The sequence below is a fragment of the Branchiostoma lanceolatum genome, chromosome 18 (assembly GCF_035083965.1).
Source record: "Branchiostoma lanceolatum isolate klBraLanc5 chromosome 18, klBraLanc5.hap2, whole genome shotgun sequence".
In the NCBI taxonomy this organism is placed as follows: domain Eukaryota; kingdom Metazoa; phylum Chordata; class Leptocardii; order Amphioxiformes; family Branchiostomatidae; genus Branchiostoma; species Branchiostoma lanceolatum.
The window spans coordinates 2,758,840-2,773,932 of record NC_089739.1 but is presented as its reverse complement, the minus strand read 5'-3'; the positions used below and the strand labels follow the sequence as shown (position 1 = coordinate 2,773,932).

General features: G+C 44.1%; 2 protein-coding genes across 2 annotated transcripts; both read left to right on the top strand.

Moving 5' to 3' along the window:
* The first annotated feature begins 6,196 nt into the window (after positions 1-6,196).
* LOC136424596 (uncharacterized) lies at positions 6,197-8,851 on the top strand. The gene is made up of 3 exons (XM_066413212.1): positions 6,197-6,293; positions 7,303-7,569; positions 8,040-8,851. Exons 1-3 carry the CDS (start codon positions 6,197-6,199, stop codon positions 8,849-8,851), a joined length of 1,176 nt encoding a protein of 391 aa, XP_066269309.1.
* A 1,718-nt stretch (positions 8,852-10,569) lies between these two features.
* On the top strand, positions 10,570-14,294 carry LOC136424595 (uncharacterized). Its single transcript, XM_066413211.1, has 5 exons — positions 10,570-10,615; positions 10,940-11,875; positions 12,438-12,908; positions 13,729-13,971; positions 14,164-14,294. The coding sequence occupies exons 1-5, from the start codon at positions 10,570-10,572 to the stop codon at positions 14,292-14,294; spliced, it is 1,827 nt and encodes a 608-aa protein (XP_066269308.1).
* Positions 14,295-15,093: the final 799 nt, after the last annotated feature.

The window sequence follows — 15,093 nt, the reverse complement described above, 5'->3', positions numbered from 1 at the left end:
ATTCATTCGTTCATTCCTTCATTCATTGGATGGGGGTTACCTCAGCGTCCATTCGTCCGACTGATGTGCACTGGGAAAGGTAAGGGTGATAGCAGAGGGAGCAGAAATCGTAACTTGAGGTGTCAGCGTTTTCTTCCTTTCATTCGTTATTCGCGCGTTCATTCCTTCATTCTTTCCTTCATTCATTGGGAGGGGTCAGCTTGGCTGGATTACTTCGTTCATGAATTCATCCATTCGTTCAAATGAAGTGCATCGGAAGGGGAGGGGGTTAGCACAGGCTTGGAGCAGAAATGATAAGTGTCCTTGTTCAAACGTACACAAATCATCCAAATCGTGGCTATTCAAAGCTTTTACTTTTGAGGCTTTATCAATACTGTATTTCTGAACTACCGTCTTCCTCTTGTACATCTCATCTCATGCACACCAAGACACAAACATCTGTAGTTTCAATAAAAATCGCCAGGAGGCTCATGTATCATTACTTCATCCCGACCTCGAAAGCTATCTATGACCCCAAAATCATGACATCGCAAAACTTTGAGCTAAAAACAAAGGAATATGTTAGCCTCTGCCAGGCTCCGCGGATCGCTGGAAAAATAGTAGAAATTGGCCAAATAGAGTGAATAGTATGCCAAGGGTAGTCAGATATACAGGGAAACTGAATAGGCGAACCATATATAGCGGAGTACCCTTGGCATCATGACTACTAGTATTCACTCTATTTGGCCGATTTCTACTATTTTCCCAGCGATCCGCGGAGCCCGGTAGATGCTAGGAATATGTGAGACCACTATCTATGGCCCTTCAATCAAACATTCAACCAGATAAGTTATACAAGGAGGAATTATAGAGCCATACAGATATCATGAGAACAATATATACAGCATCTGAGTACGAAAAATATGTGTCCAAGGGTGATCATTGATTTGATAAATCTATAGAATAACGTATCCAGCTGACTTATGTCTCTGTGGCTATAAATAGTTGTGTGTGTACTCAGTGTTTTGGTAGTATCGAATTTTGACACGCCACCTGAACCCGTTTATCCAGTTAGGATCAGTTAGGTCAACCATCACTTGTCTCTTACACGCAGACAAACTAGACGTGTGCAGTACCCGAGTTTTCCGGCAGGAGCGCTATATCCAGTGACGGCGTCCTTGGATACCAATGATGTATATGGATCTGTACAACAAATAGCGCATGCCAGCACATTCGTATACACATAAACCATCCACTGCATCCAAAGAAGGACCACCCTCCCCAAGTTATATACGTAGAAAAAAAGTAGATTTGTTTCACCGTTGTACGACATATTATCGTATCTGCGTTCTCTTGAAATTAGCCCTTGGGTACGAATTTACAAATAAACGCCTGTATATCACAGTCCATCAGATTTGGCAGTGAATCTCTCCTAATATATGTAATTGGTTGCCAAAGCTTATTGTAACTCGAAGGAAACTTGTCATCGAAGGGATCATGAAAAATAAAGGATTTGCTTTTCAAAGGCTATGCCGAGGCCTAAACCTAGCTTTTTCTGTTAATTGTTTTGATATTTTCATTCATGATAATGAATTCGCTCTGCACCCCGTTTCAATCCTTGCTGGGTTGGGGCTGCACCCGTCCTACGGATGGGACGTAAATGGGGGTCTCGTGCTCGAGTAGGTGCCTCGAGCACGTTGGACGGAAAGGTAGCGGCCACTCACTGTAAAAATATACCCTGCTACTGAAACATCAAGGGGATTTGGTGCCTTACGTAAAACTAGGCACTACAAAAGTCTGAGCAACTCAAAAATACATTTTATTAGCCTCCGTCGCAGGCTCCTCCCACCGGCGACTTTTCAACTTATCGGGCCAGATTCTTTGGCTGTGCGGCCGTATCTGCATAGAGACCATATCTGCTTGAGGCCCCGTATCTGCTTGGGATCCTGTAACCACAGGCTAACATTTTATGGTCTTGAAGTTATCAGCTCTACAATCCAGTATTTGGTACACCTCATTGACTTCCGCTGTAATCCGTCAGCCCTCGGTTCCTACAACGTTCCTTACGCTTCGTTCATTATACAAACAAATCTTACAACTTCAAAATGCAAGACTATTCTTCTTGCCCTCTCCCAAAGCGCGCAGGTGGTTTGAGATCATGAACCGAGATAATAACACAGATTGACCTTGTCTTCTCAATCACATCAGCGTACTGGGCTGTAAGGAAAATGCTGTCGCGATGTCTTTATCGATTTGATTGATCGATCTTTTGGATCATCATCATATACAGGACACATGCGGGTAGGGAAAAGACTTGTACTGTTGTATCTGCCGCTCAATATGTCGGGACAGCTGATTTTGAATTATTAATTGCATACCATTGTAGCCTATATTCCAGGCATCATAGCTGGACTTTTTATCGGTGGTGGGGGTGGTGTAGTAATATAATGTTTCCTGATAGTACAACAGATTACTATAGTATACATGTATATCAGGTCTGTTCTACTTTTTGTTTCTTTGTTTATTTGAACCTTTGTTTATTCACGAGAATCTCAAATCACCCTGCAGGTCGTTTTTCATTGAGGTCAAGAGAGAAGAAGTAAGGGTCAGACTAAATATAACAAAGATACAGTTTTCGTGATTGCTGAAAAATCTATAAACATAGAGTGGTATCTAATTTACCTGGGTTCTGACCGTGTTCCAGCCTTAACAATAGGTTCAATCCGAAAACTACACATCATGATAAAAATAGCCCACCAGGAAGACTGCTTTTGAGGCTACCACCATCGTAACTGGTATAATCCAGACACGCTTCCAAGAATGCGAAGGTAAAACGTCCTTTTTCACCGACGACCGGAGTGAGTGTTTCTGGCCTTTATTAGCCGGTGGCGAGTAGAGAATTGCAAAAGAAGACGCTTGTTTGTTTGACGACATTGTCAGGTAAGGAATTTGATTATGCTTTAATGCAAAAGAGACTGATTAGGTGTATTTTTTTAATTTTCTAAGTGTCCGACCGTTAAGATATAGATTAAACACATGCATCATGTGATCTAATAGTTTGCTGTTCTCTTGACAAAAACTACAGTTCCATTACTGTGTTGCAAGGTTAGGACAATTTTTATGTACAAATGATTTTACTCAGAGAGTCAGAACGAACCAAAGGTTATCGTAAGGATTGTGTCAGAAAGACCGCAACATTGACGACGTGTGACCCAATACCTCAAGGATCAGACTAGCGTCGAAACAGTCACGCCATACAGTACGTATAATATCGTGTTAGTTCGTGACATTTTCGTCTCCAAGGGTCTTCAAAACGTTTTACTTTCCAAGCAGTTTGTTAGCATGTTAGCCCATCATGAGTTGGAAAATACGTTCATTTCTCTGGTCCATTTTTAAGATTCTTTGTATGAAATATCACCACTTGTTCTGATTGCCTTCAGTTTGGCTAGGAGGGTTCGTCGTCGATGGTACCAAATTTCGCCATACCCAGCAGTGGCTCATAACGTAATTCACATACGCGGGACTCCAAGCAGCAGCAACTAGCCTGGCTGGTGAATTGATTGTATCTATTGATAATCAGTGGCAAAGTCAACTGTCAGAAACGAATAGACACCTTTTTACCCTTAAACATAATGGTACCCCCAGTTGTAATGTGTTATCAGGCATATACAGGAGTTGTTGTCTTGAAGTTGAATACTGTACATAGAATTGATCACGGTTTCTTCTGGATGTTTGTTCAACGTTGCATAACAATTTTGTCCGTTGAATACGATATATTTTCCGACACAACTTTTGGAAACTACTCATGGAATATCGAATACTCGAACAAGACCAATGGACACTGTTTGATTTATTGCATACTCGTAAAACAGTCATTATAAAGGTCGTGTTTTATCGTTTAATTATTGCATAATATGTCGCGACGTCTACCTATTTATTGACAAAACAGTGCGTGCAATGTCTAGGCCCGGAGATCAAACGATTATGCCAGAAGACACAAAGAAGATAGATAAAAGAGGATGTGGGATTAAGCTACGTAACAGTAGTATAAACAGACAGAATTTTCTCAGTTGCATACCGGACACATTTTGCAACAAAATATTTGAAACTATAGACCGGATATCATCCTTTCATAAGCTAACATAACTTGTATGATGCGTTCTGTCAAAGTGCTACATTAAGCAATTGATACCGTTTGATCTACTGCATACTCGTAAAACAGTCATTATCATAAAGGTCATATTTTGTCGTTCGATTATTGCATAATATGTCGTGACGTCTACCCTTTTATAGACGATACAGTGCGTGCAGCGCATAGATCAAGCGATACAGCCAGAAGAAACAAATAAGATACGATAATAGAGGATGTGGGATTACGCTATGTGACAGAAGTACAAATACCCAGTGAAGCAGGCATTCAAGAGAAAAGAAGATAAGACGGCTTATAGATGTAAATCCTAATCTCATATGAAAGCGTTCAAAGCATTAATGCAATATCTTATGAAGTGTATGACGTCGACTCGTCAACATTTGCGTGACTGACAGAACAGAGTTTCATTGATGTGCAATTTAACACGTCGAGACCACATGTCAATAGTATAGCTCTCCTGAAAGACATATATGAAATCCGTATTGATTTTGTAAGCACTGGAAAGCATTGCTTTCATTCCAGGTTCGTTCTTCTGTGTTCTCCTTCATCTAGCTTTTTTGAGGTATTCCATTTCCTTTGTGTCCTTCACAATCAGCGACATGTTTAAAGTCCATATCGATTTTCTAAGGTCGTAAAGCATTGTTTTAATTCCAGGTTCGTTCTTCTGTGTTTTTCCTTCATCTGGCTTCATAGAGGTATTTCCTTTGCTATGTGTTATTCACAATCAGCGACATGTTTAAAGTACATATTGATTTTCTAAGCGCGGTAAAGCATTGCTTTCATTCCAGGTGCCTACTTCTGTGTTTTCCTTCATCTAGCTTTTTTGAAGTCTTTCCTTTCCTTTGTGTTAGTCACAAATCACGTATGGCCCTGTATAGTATCACCACTATAACCGGTTTATTGTATTAAAGTATATATGGCATGTGAGAATTGTGTCCTCCAAAAAATTCATGCCATCTAAAATTATAATGTTTTCCCCGCCGTAGGAAACTGAACGTCCTATCCCACTGAAGACTCCTTCAAGAAAAGAAGCAAGCTTCTTCAGACATGTTGGTCATTGAGAACGTCATTATCCTAATCCTGGTGCCTATCGTCACGTCACAGTCCACAACCATGACACCTGGGTTTTCACTGGCCCTCCGACTGTCATTGACATCTGCTGGTCAGGCTACGAATACAGGACAGTCCCAGTTTTCTTTATCAGGACAGTCGGTAACTTCCGACCAGGCTACGAATACGGAACAATCTCGGACTTCTACCAATGTAGTAAAGTCTTCGGCAACTGGTCAGTTTTCTATTTCTAGGCGAACCACGGTCGCAAACCCTTCGCCTACGGGAGAGTCTACGACCATGGGGAAATTGTTGGTTTCTATTCTGTCCTCCACTACAAGGCAATCTTCAACTGTGAGACAGTTCCCGAAGTCTGAACAGTCTTTACCCACTGACGAGTCTGTGACCACCGAACTGTCCTGGACTTCTATTGAATCGTTTACTGCAGAAAAACCTACGACTGCTAATCCTTTCTCAGCTTCTGTTCATTCCGAGACCCCTAGGCGGTCATCAACAGCCAGACGGTCTTCAGTTTCTGGCAGTGTCTCATCCCTTGAACATATACAGTCAACCGCCAAGCAATCCTCGATTCCTGGACAATCTGTAACACCTCAGGCTTCTATGCAGTCATCCACTACAGGCAAGTCTTCAAGTGCTGGCGATGTCTTGCCTTCTATTCAGTCTTCAACCCCGAGGCAATCCTCGATTGCAAGGCACACTGTAACGCCTGGTCTCTCTCAGTATAAGACTTCTACTTTTACTCAGTCCTACACTACAAATCAACCTCCTACAGGCGGTCACTTTTCGACTTCCATACCGCCCGGGACACCCGGACATTCGTCGACTTCTAGACATACCCCACAAACTGGTCAGTCGATGACAAGTATGCAATCATTAACTTCTATTTTAGCCAATACAATAAGGCATTCGTCGACCGCTGGGGCACCCTTATCGACTGGTGAATCTACAACAACCAGAGAATCATTGAGTTCCGTTCGGACCGACAGAATAGGGCAAATGTCGACCACAACAGCGGCTACTGTTCAGTCCATCACAATAAGGACGTTCTCTACTACTGACGGATCTACAATTCCTGCATTTTCGCAGACTACACGTGAGTTTAGAATTATCATGGATAAGGAACAGAATGATTTATAAGGTGGTATCTCTCTCTCGCTCCCTGTGTGTGTGTGTTTGTGTGTGTTTGTTCGTTTGTGTATGTATGTGTGTGTGTGTTTGTTCGTTTGTGTGTGTGTATGTGTGTGTGCGTTTGTTTGTGGTTTGTCTCTCTGTGTGTGTCTCACGCAAAGTCTGTTATCTTACAATGCACATCTTCACATTCTACAATGAGGGACGCTGGACTTGAAATAACTGATCAGGAATCGATACGTTTTGACAACATCATGAGTCCAGACATCTAGAAGATTTATGGGTGTTATTAATCTTAACATCACCTGGTGTCCTGTTTTCTGTGCCGATCCATTCAAAGTAATAGTAGCAGACAATAACGATAATTTCAGCCGACACATGCTTTCAACTGTACTTTGCCAGTAGTCAGAGAGGTCAATGAGTTCCGACAAGTCTTAAGGTGAGATTTCTAATGTGATAAGGTCTGGGGCTTTGGAACGCTCTGTTTACACGCTATGTGCAATTTAAAACAGTAACCAGACAATAGGAGGAGTCATAGGCAATTTCAAATGCTTATGGATAGAATCATCTTTACCATTCAAATAACATCAACCAAAGTACATCGCCATACAACAAGCCCGCTGTTCTAAATGAATGAACTGCATTTTGTACAAAACAGTTGTTACGTCTCAAACGTCATTGCCATAATGTACAGTCTGCCTTTATTACTAGCTTTGATCACAGGAGTCGTTGCTTTCATCACTGTGGTGAATCTACCAAATGATACCTTTTTTGTTGCCAATTAACACCAAGTGTCCCGTCTATGATATTAGCTGATGGTCCAGACGACCACTTCCTAGAGTGTGATGACGATTTCTGTGAGACAGTGATAAAAAGATTCGGCAACTCATTACCTTAGCTACCTCCCTCAAGGTCTGAACACTCGACTTAACGTTTAACGTTTGCCAAATGTTGTTGCAACTTGTGTTTTCTAGCCGATCCGTTCAGGGAATGTTACGACGGGTTCGGAGAGACCTACCGCGGAACCATCAACTTCACCACGTCCAGCCTTGACTGTCTCCCCTGGAGCTCCCCGATGGTCAAGGTTTTCTTTAGACCCAGCGACTTTGAACAGTACCACCTGGAGGAGAATTTCTGCAGAAATCCGTCTCCAGACTTTGACAGGAAGCCGTATTGTTTTATCCTAAACCCGTATAACAACGGCGAGCTATCGTTCCACGACTGTCCCGTAGCAAACTGCGGTAATTACAACAGTCATGTTTACCATTACCTTATAACGGTGTGAAGCTGCTCTCCAAGCAGATGTTAGGTTCCGGCTGAATTTTGATGTTGCAAAATTAAAAGCCCGACAAAACGCCTATAAAACGTCAATAATCAGCCGGAGTCTAACCTCTGCTTGAATAGTAGAGTGAAGCTTTTTGTTTGTTTGTCTGTGTGTGTTTCTGCGGTTTGCATTATATACAAAGCACAGTGTTACTTTTTATCCATTGCCTGGAAGGGATACAAAGATTATTGGTATGGGGGTGAAGCCTACCATTTTTTTAAATTTCTTATCATCTCTTGAAAATAGAATTGATACCAAACAAGGTTGCCAATGTGCCATCGTTGTCGCTGTTTGAATATGTCTGCACATCAAGGTAAAGGTTTGTTTCTAGAAAGGCAGATCTTCTTGACTTTATGATTGTATTTCTCACAATCCCTGTATCTATAGTTCCAACAACAACGCTACCAACGACCACACTGACAACGACTACAATTACAACCACTCCTGAGACTACAACAGCGCTTCCTACAACGCTCATGACAACAACAATGGGCACCACATATCTACCAACTACAATACAGCTGGCAATGTCTGAAGCAACATCTGGATCGTCAGGAGATTCCAATAACGAAGATTCAACAGAATCTACACAATCTACCAACCAAGGGTTGTCAGGATCTCAAACAGCGTCGACGGGTAACAGCGGCACAGATGGCGGCGATCCGACAACCACGGAATCTGCGGACGACCACACCGCAGTTACTTCAAGGCTTCTGATGAACGAGACGGAAGTCGTCACGGACTACACCGAGGGTACTTCGAATCCTTCAGGCTCGGGTGGTACTGGTACCGGTGGTAGTGGAGGTACCGGTGGGGATGCGAGTACTGGTGCCGGTGGAAGTACCGGTGGAGGTACAGATGGCAATGGAGGTACCGATGGAGGAACCGGTGGAGGTTCAGATGGTAGTGGAGGTACCGGTGGGGGCGCGGGTACTGGAGCCGGTGGCGGTACCGGTGGAGGTACAGATAATAGTGGAGGCAACGATGGAGGTACAGGCGTCGGCGGAGGCGGCAATACCGGTGGAAACGGGGGCTCGGGAACAGGTGGAGGCAGCAGTGCAGGTGGTACTGGTGGAGGAACTGACAATGGTGCCGGTATTGGTAACAACACTGGTACAGGTGCTGGTAACAATACCGGCGGCAGCGATGGCGGTACTGGCGACGACGGTTACCCGAACAGACCAAGTGAGCAAATCTGACTTTTCATATCTTAATATAGAAGCTAAACTAACAGTATAGTGATTTCCACCATACGCTAAATATGGATGTTAGTTTGTATTGTCGTCTAATACTTTTTTCAAATTATCCACCTCATTTGAAAACAACTTCTCCTGTTTTCAGTACTCAACTATTCTACATCTAAATTACATCAAGCAACTGGATAAATTATTCACTATCTTTCAGAAGTCATCAAGATCTTATATTTTGCAGTGTAACGATAAGATATAGTGTATCATATGATATAGTGAAAACGATTTTTTCTAGTGTAACGATATGTAACGGTATATACATGAAAGAAAGAAAACAAGGACCGTACGTTGAAGTCAGAAAGGAACCTAAGAGAACTAAGGAAGCTTGTGATGAGGCGGACTATTAAAGTGGAAAAGATTGAAGAAAGACTGATTGCGGCTGCAGGATGTTGCAACTACTTCAGCAGCAGAACACAGTGGAGTTCTACTAACGATATGACCGTTACTGTTATATTTTGTTGAGACTTTTGCAAATAAGCAGGACATCCTCGATGTTTTGTATTTTCCAGTGCAATCACTGCACAAAATTTGATCTTTAAGCATACCTTAAATCATGCGTAAACATCCAATTTTCACTGGACTGGATGAATGGAGCCTTTATGCAAGCTTTAAGATGTGCTTAGTTATAGATTTTCATGCAGTGAATCATATGATTGCTTTTCTTTCAGGCTGCCGCGTTGACCAGTTTCAGTGCGTGCTAAATCTTGTGTGCATATCTCACTCGTCCGTGTGCGATAATTTTTACGACTGTGAAGATTTCAGCGACGAACAAAACTGTCGTAAGTTAGCCACAAAGGCTGAAATCTGCGGTGGTTTGGTGCTACACCGGGTGCTAAATATGAAACATTCATTTAATTATTGTCACCTTTTGGTTCTTCTTTCTGTGAATGAATTTCGATACAATAATAATCAATGATATAATATAAAACACATACGTACAAATTACTTAAAACAAAGTGGTGTGATACACACTTTCCAAAGACACCTGTTGACAGACATCACAGGACGATGCTACGTAATTCACAACTTGTGCACTCTAAGGCCTATTCATGCCCATCAATTACGATAGCTAAGATCTTACCCACACCTTTTGCTGTATGATATGGTGCCCGCAGTCCACACTGGTGTGTAAGCACTACAGCAAGGGGATAACCCACTGATAAATCTTGCCCACCAAACATCGCTAAATTCAGGCAAATGTATTCATTCAAACGTACACATCGTTATCGTTGGTGCCTACTCAAAGCGGACAACAGTACAGGCAGCAAACCTTTACCATTCGTTATCACTGTTCAGGCACTTTAATACCATTCTACAAGTGCTGTTGTCTGTGCTTTGGCATTTACATCAGCCTGATTAGACAATGTGTGTTCCAGGTTGTCGAGCGGACCAGTTTGAATGCAGTGACGGAATCTGCATACCTGAGAACTTTATCTGTGACGAGTATGTCGACTGCTCCGACTCGAGTGATGAGGATATCAACTTCTGCGGTGAGTTTCTTTTCTGAATTCAACTGTAAAATAAGGGTCCCTTGATCGAGGAGGTACCTAGAGCACGTTAAAGGACATCACAGTCTTCTCTACCTTACATGTTACTTTGTCCAACAGCAGTGAGTGTCACGATGTAAGTTCTGTACGTTCTGTCAGGGGTCGCTTATCGCCTAGGAGATGAAGTCTGTTATCGCTGATTGCCATGATCTACATTATTCAGGAAGTAGGCCAGGGACAGATAAATCTAAAAATAGATTTAATCTTCAAGCAGATGTTTGGGTAAAGGGTGTCCCGGGGCTTCTCTGATAGTCGAGCTTTTCTTAGAAACTCTTATAAAGTAATTCCAAATCAGTCCTACAGTCTGAAAACATTTACTACCTGCCATTTCGACGTCTGCTTTGAGACCAACGCACAGGGAAATAACATGAAAGTCTGTTTTTCAAAGATATGAAACACTGTTGTTTTTTTCAGATTCAATTTTTTCTAGTATTTATACATTTATGAAAAAGTAATTGTACATGTACATCTTTCCCCATTGTATTTCTAGCACCTCTTTTCCCGTCAAAATATCCGGACTGGATTCCGCCTACCCCTGTAGCCGTGACCAGTACGGCTAGTGACGCAACTTCCGGATCCGGGAACGGGTCACATTCAGCGGGAGGCGGGCCAAACGGGAACGGAACGGATCCGCCCGGATACGGGAACGGTCCATACGGAAATGGAACGTATCCTAATGGCGATGGCCCGTATGGTAACGGCTCGTTCCTAGGCGGTGGTGGGCCAAACGGAAATGGCACGTATACTGACGGTGGTGGCCCGTATGGGAACGGCACGTATCCAGATACCGGCGGCCCGTACGGAAACGGCACGTACCCGCCGTGGTGGCACCCTGAAGGCGGCCCGTACGGAAACGGTACGTACCCGCCGTGGTGGCACCCTGAAGGCGGCCCGTACGGAAACGGTACATACCCGCCGTGGTGGCACCCTGAAGGCGGGCCGTACGGAAACGGTACGTACCCGCCGTGGTGGCACCCTGAAGGCGGCCCGTACGGAAACGGTACGTACCCGCCGTGGTGGCACCCTGAAGGCGGCCCGTACGGAAACGGTACGTACCCGCCGTGGTGGCACCCTGAAGGCGGCCCGTATGGAAACGGTACATACCCGCCGTGGTGGCGCCCTGATGGCGGGCCGTATGGAAACGGTACATACCCGCCGTGGTGGCGCCCTGATGGCGGGCCGTACGGAAACGGTACATACCCGCCGTGGTGGCACCCTGAAGGCGGGCCGTACGGAAACGGTACGTACCCGCCGTGGTGGCACCCTGAAGGCGGGCCGTATGGAAACGGTACGTACCCGCCATGGTGGCGCCCTGAAGGCGGCCCGTATGGAAACGGTACGTACCCGTCGTGGTGGCGCCCTGGATCAGGAGGAGGGTCATACGGAAATGGAACGTACCCATCCAACGGTGACCCAGATGGAAACAGTAAGTGATATGTCATATTTTTCGTTTTGAAATTACGCCTTAAAAATTGTTGATATTCGTGTCAAAATAACGTCATCAAATGTACATTAGATAAACGTAAATGCGTCTAGGACGCTTCAAATACGGCATAAAAACGTTGCTTTGGAGTCAGTATGTAAACGCACCTTTAAACTTTGTCGAGATATCCGTTTGTAAATGTATTAAAAGTGCATTCTAAACAAGCGATGTTACGATAGGGACGTTTACGACAGTGTGTTTTGATCATTTCCGTTTAAAAAATACTGAGGAAAACTACGTACACTTAAGGCTTTTCCTCACGTGTGACATGTGGCGTGTGACATAAAGTAGGTGTTACTTTCTTGTTTCATATAATATAAGTAGAGTGGATTCATTCCTCAAGCTAACCAAAATCTTTCAAACCGCAGTCGTCTCTCAGTAACACATCTGGATCCACGTAGTTCCCGTTTAGAACTTTTATTCATTAAGTATACAGACTAAAATCGGTGTAACTTTCTTATTTCGACAAAGCTTGTTTAACGATTCTCGACTTCCTCTTCCCTAGGTGAATGGCTGGCAATGGATCCTTCATGGGTCGTGGACTCCACGGGGGCCGGCACACAGTGGGTCGACAACAACGGAGTGACATACGATGCCGGAAAAGTCTTGGACGGAAACAATGAAACATACTGGAACCCCCAAGCCGGTACCAACTATAACTACAGCAACTGGTACATCGTACTAGACCTCACTGAGGTCCAAACTTTGACCCAAATCGCGGTCAACAACTACGGAGACACCGTCCACGACATCGCAGCCTTCACGCTGCAAATGTCGCAGGGAGGGAGTCCGTACAACTGGGAGGACGTCGTGTCCGTCGATGGCGTACAGAACGGGACGAGAGAGCGTCAGGAGTTCGGCGGGTTTAATGGAACGGCGCGGTACTGGAGGTTCGTGGTCACGGAGACGTACGGGGGAGGGCAGCCTTTTCTCACAGAGCTGAATTTCTTCGCAACGTCAGTAGGTAAGGGGGAATGTAATTTTTGTTTTGTAACCTATGCATCAAGACCTAATCACATACCAAATAACATTACAATCCAGCCTGTCATGTTAATAGGTGAACATGTAACCAAACATGAAACCAATCCAGCCAGCCTGTCAGTATGCTGACCACAATTAATGAGAAACACCAACACGTACACACACAGGCAGACATACAGACAAACAAAACAAAACAATACCTCCATTTTCATGGGGGTAAATATCGATAAGGAACCTACGCAATAAATAGTCACATGGGATGCACTGAAATGGGCAGCGTTGGTGCCAGGTTGAAAGTCACGTGTTATATTGATTTGAAACAACACCCCATTTCACTAGTGTCTGCGACCGCTGAGAGACTAAAGCTTAGACAAGTCGCTCAACAAACATATTAGATAAAGAACGGATGTTATGTGCTTTGGTGTCTTTTAAATCGTATTTCTACATCTTGCAACATATTCCATTTATAAAATCAAGGGTTACACAAATCCAATTTTGGTCGCTGTCGCTCGGCGAACGCTATCTAGTGAAAAGGGGACACAGCAAAAAGGGACACATTTGCGTCAGTATTTTTGAAACAGAAATGAAGCCATATACATGTATGTGCATGTACAGCTCTCTTAAGACGCGAGAAGAAGCTGAACATGTACAATACACGTACATACTAGTATACATTAATCATTGTAGATGTAGTTAAATATCACATTGCTATACCACTATAATTGTGGTACTTTTACCTTATCGCCATGACCTGAACTTGGCTTATAAGAGCATAAACGTGTAGTAAAGATCATTCATTCATACATATCCTCCAGGTAACGGCTCATCCCCAGTAACTGGTGGGCCATACGGCAACGGAACATACCCGTCCAATGGTGGTCCCTATGGCAACGGTACCTACCCTCCGTGGTGGCGCCCTGGATCCGGAAGCGGCGGGCCATACGGTAACGGCACGTTCCCAGAGCCCGGTGGGCCAAACGGGAACGGCTCGTCCCCAGGAACTGGCGGGCCATACGGTAATGGTACATACCCACCCAATGGTGGTCCGTATGGCAACGGTACATATCCATCTTGGTGGAAGCCTGGGTCTGGAAACGGTGGAACTGGCCAGGATGGTGGAAAAGGCTCTTCCGGGGAGACTGACGGTTCTTTAAGTGTCGAAGAACTATGGCGGAGGTTCAATCTGACTTACACACTTAACTTGACGAAAACCCCATGTCCACCCTTTAAATTCCGACAACATCTTGTAGGAGCGGCGACGTCGCCAAGTTACAATCAAAACCTCCTGTTGACGGCTCTGTACTCTGCGTACGTCGTAGTGACACAATTATTGGATTTTCGGATCAGTCTGACAGACCCACGAGTCTACGATCCTTTGTAACAGATGCTGAACTCTCACTAGTATAATGTAATACAAACTCTTGCGCAAGTCAATGATCGTAGCGAGCTAGCTCTCTACTGTGATAGCCATTGACCAGAACTGGCTGTATGTCACTCAAAGCCGTATATAGATGGAATAATTCTCCGGGATGAAATCAGCTGGTGAAAAGGCACTGGTGGCTTTCGGGTTCATCACTGATCCACCGCACTGTCACAGCTTTTGGGAGTGGACAAGAGTTATGTTCAAGCCTTAAGGTGGGGGACAGGCATGCGGCAGCACATTTTGAACAAAAACATTTAGACAAAATAACCATCTGATTTGTTAGATGTATTGGTCTATTTTCATTGTCTGGCATCATTTTCCTACATAGGTTATCAGTTTACCGCAAACTTCAAGGGCAAAGTTGCAGTTTCCAACGTCCTGACTGGGTGCCGATACCTTTTGAAACAGCCTGACCAATCAGGGGCCCCATTTTGGCTATTCCCTCCCTCCCTCTGGAAAGCTGGATTCTCTGGCCTGGCTGTGAACACTGCTCTGGCTGTCAGATAGTGTGTTTGCAGAGGTTATTGACCCGTATGTCACTGTTAGTGCTTGCGTGATTGGGAAAAAAGCAAATAATGGCGATTATGTTCAAGCCTTTCAGGTATACCAGCTCTCGCATCAAGTCAACTCGTCGCGGACTAGAATTAGTCCTGAGCTGGAGAAAAATTGACTGTCCTGGCAAGTGCAACGGACACAGCTTTCATGATCCGATGAGAACAATGCATATGCTCAAGCGCTGAGCATGGAGAGCCAGTAT

Coding starts and splice junctions, on each gene's coding strand:
- LOC136424596 (XM_066413212.1), top strand. CDS start 6,197: ATGTCGACCACAACAGCGGCTACTGTTCAGTCCATCACAATAAGGACG. Junction 6,294..7,302: donor TGCATTTTCGCAGACTACAC/GTGAGTTTAGAA, acceptor TGTGTTTTCTAG/CCGATCCGTTCAGGGAATGT. Junction 7,570..8,039: donor CTGTCCCGTAGCAAACTGCG/GTAATTACAACA, acceptor CTGTATCTATAG/TTCCAACAACAACGCTACCA.
- LOC136424595 (XM_066413211.1), top strand. CDS start 10,570: ATGAAGTCTGTTATCGCTGATTGCCATGATCTACATTATTCAGGAA. Junction 10,616..10,939: donor TGATCTACATTATTCAGGAA/GTAGGCCAGGGA, acceptor TTGTATTTCTAG/CACCTCTTTTCCCGTCAAAA. Junction 11,876..12,437: donor CGGTGACCCAGATGGAAACA/GTAAGTGATATG, acceptor CCTCTTCCCTAG/GTGAATGGCTGGCAATGGAT.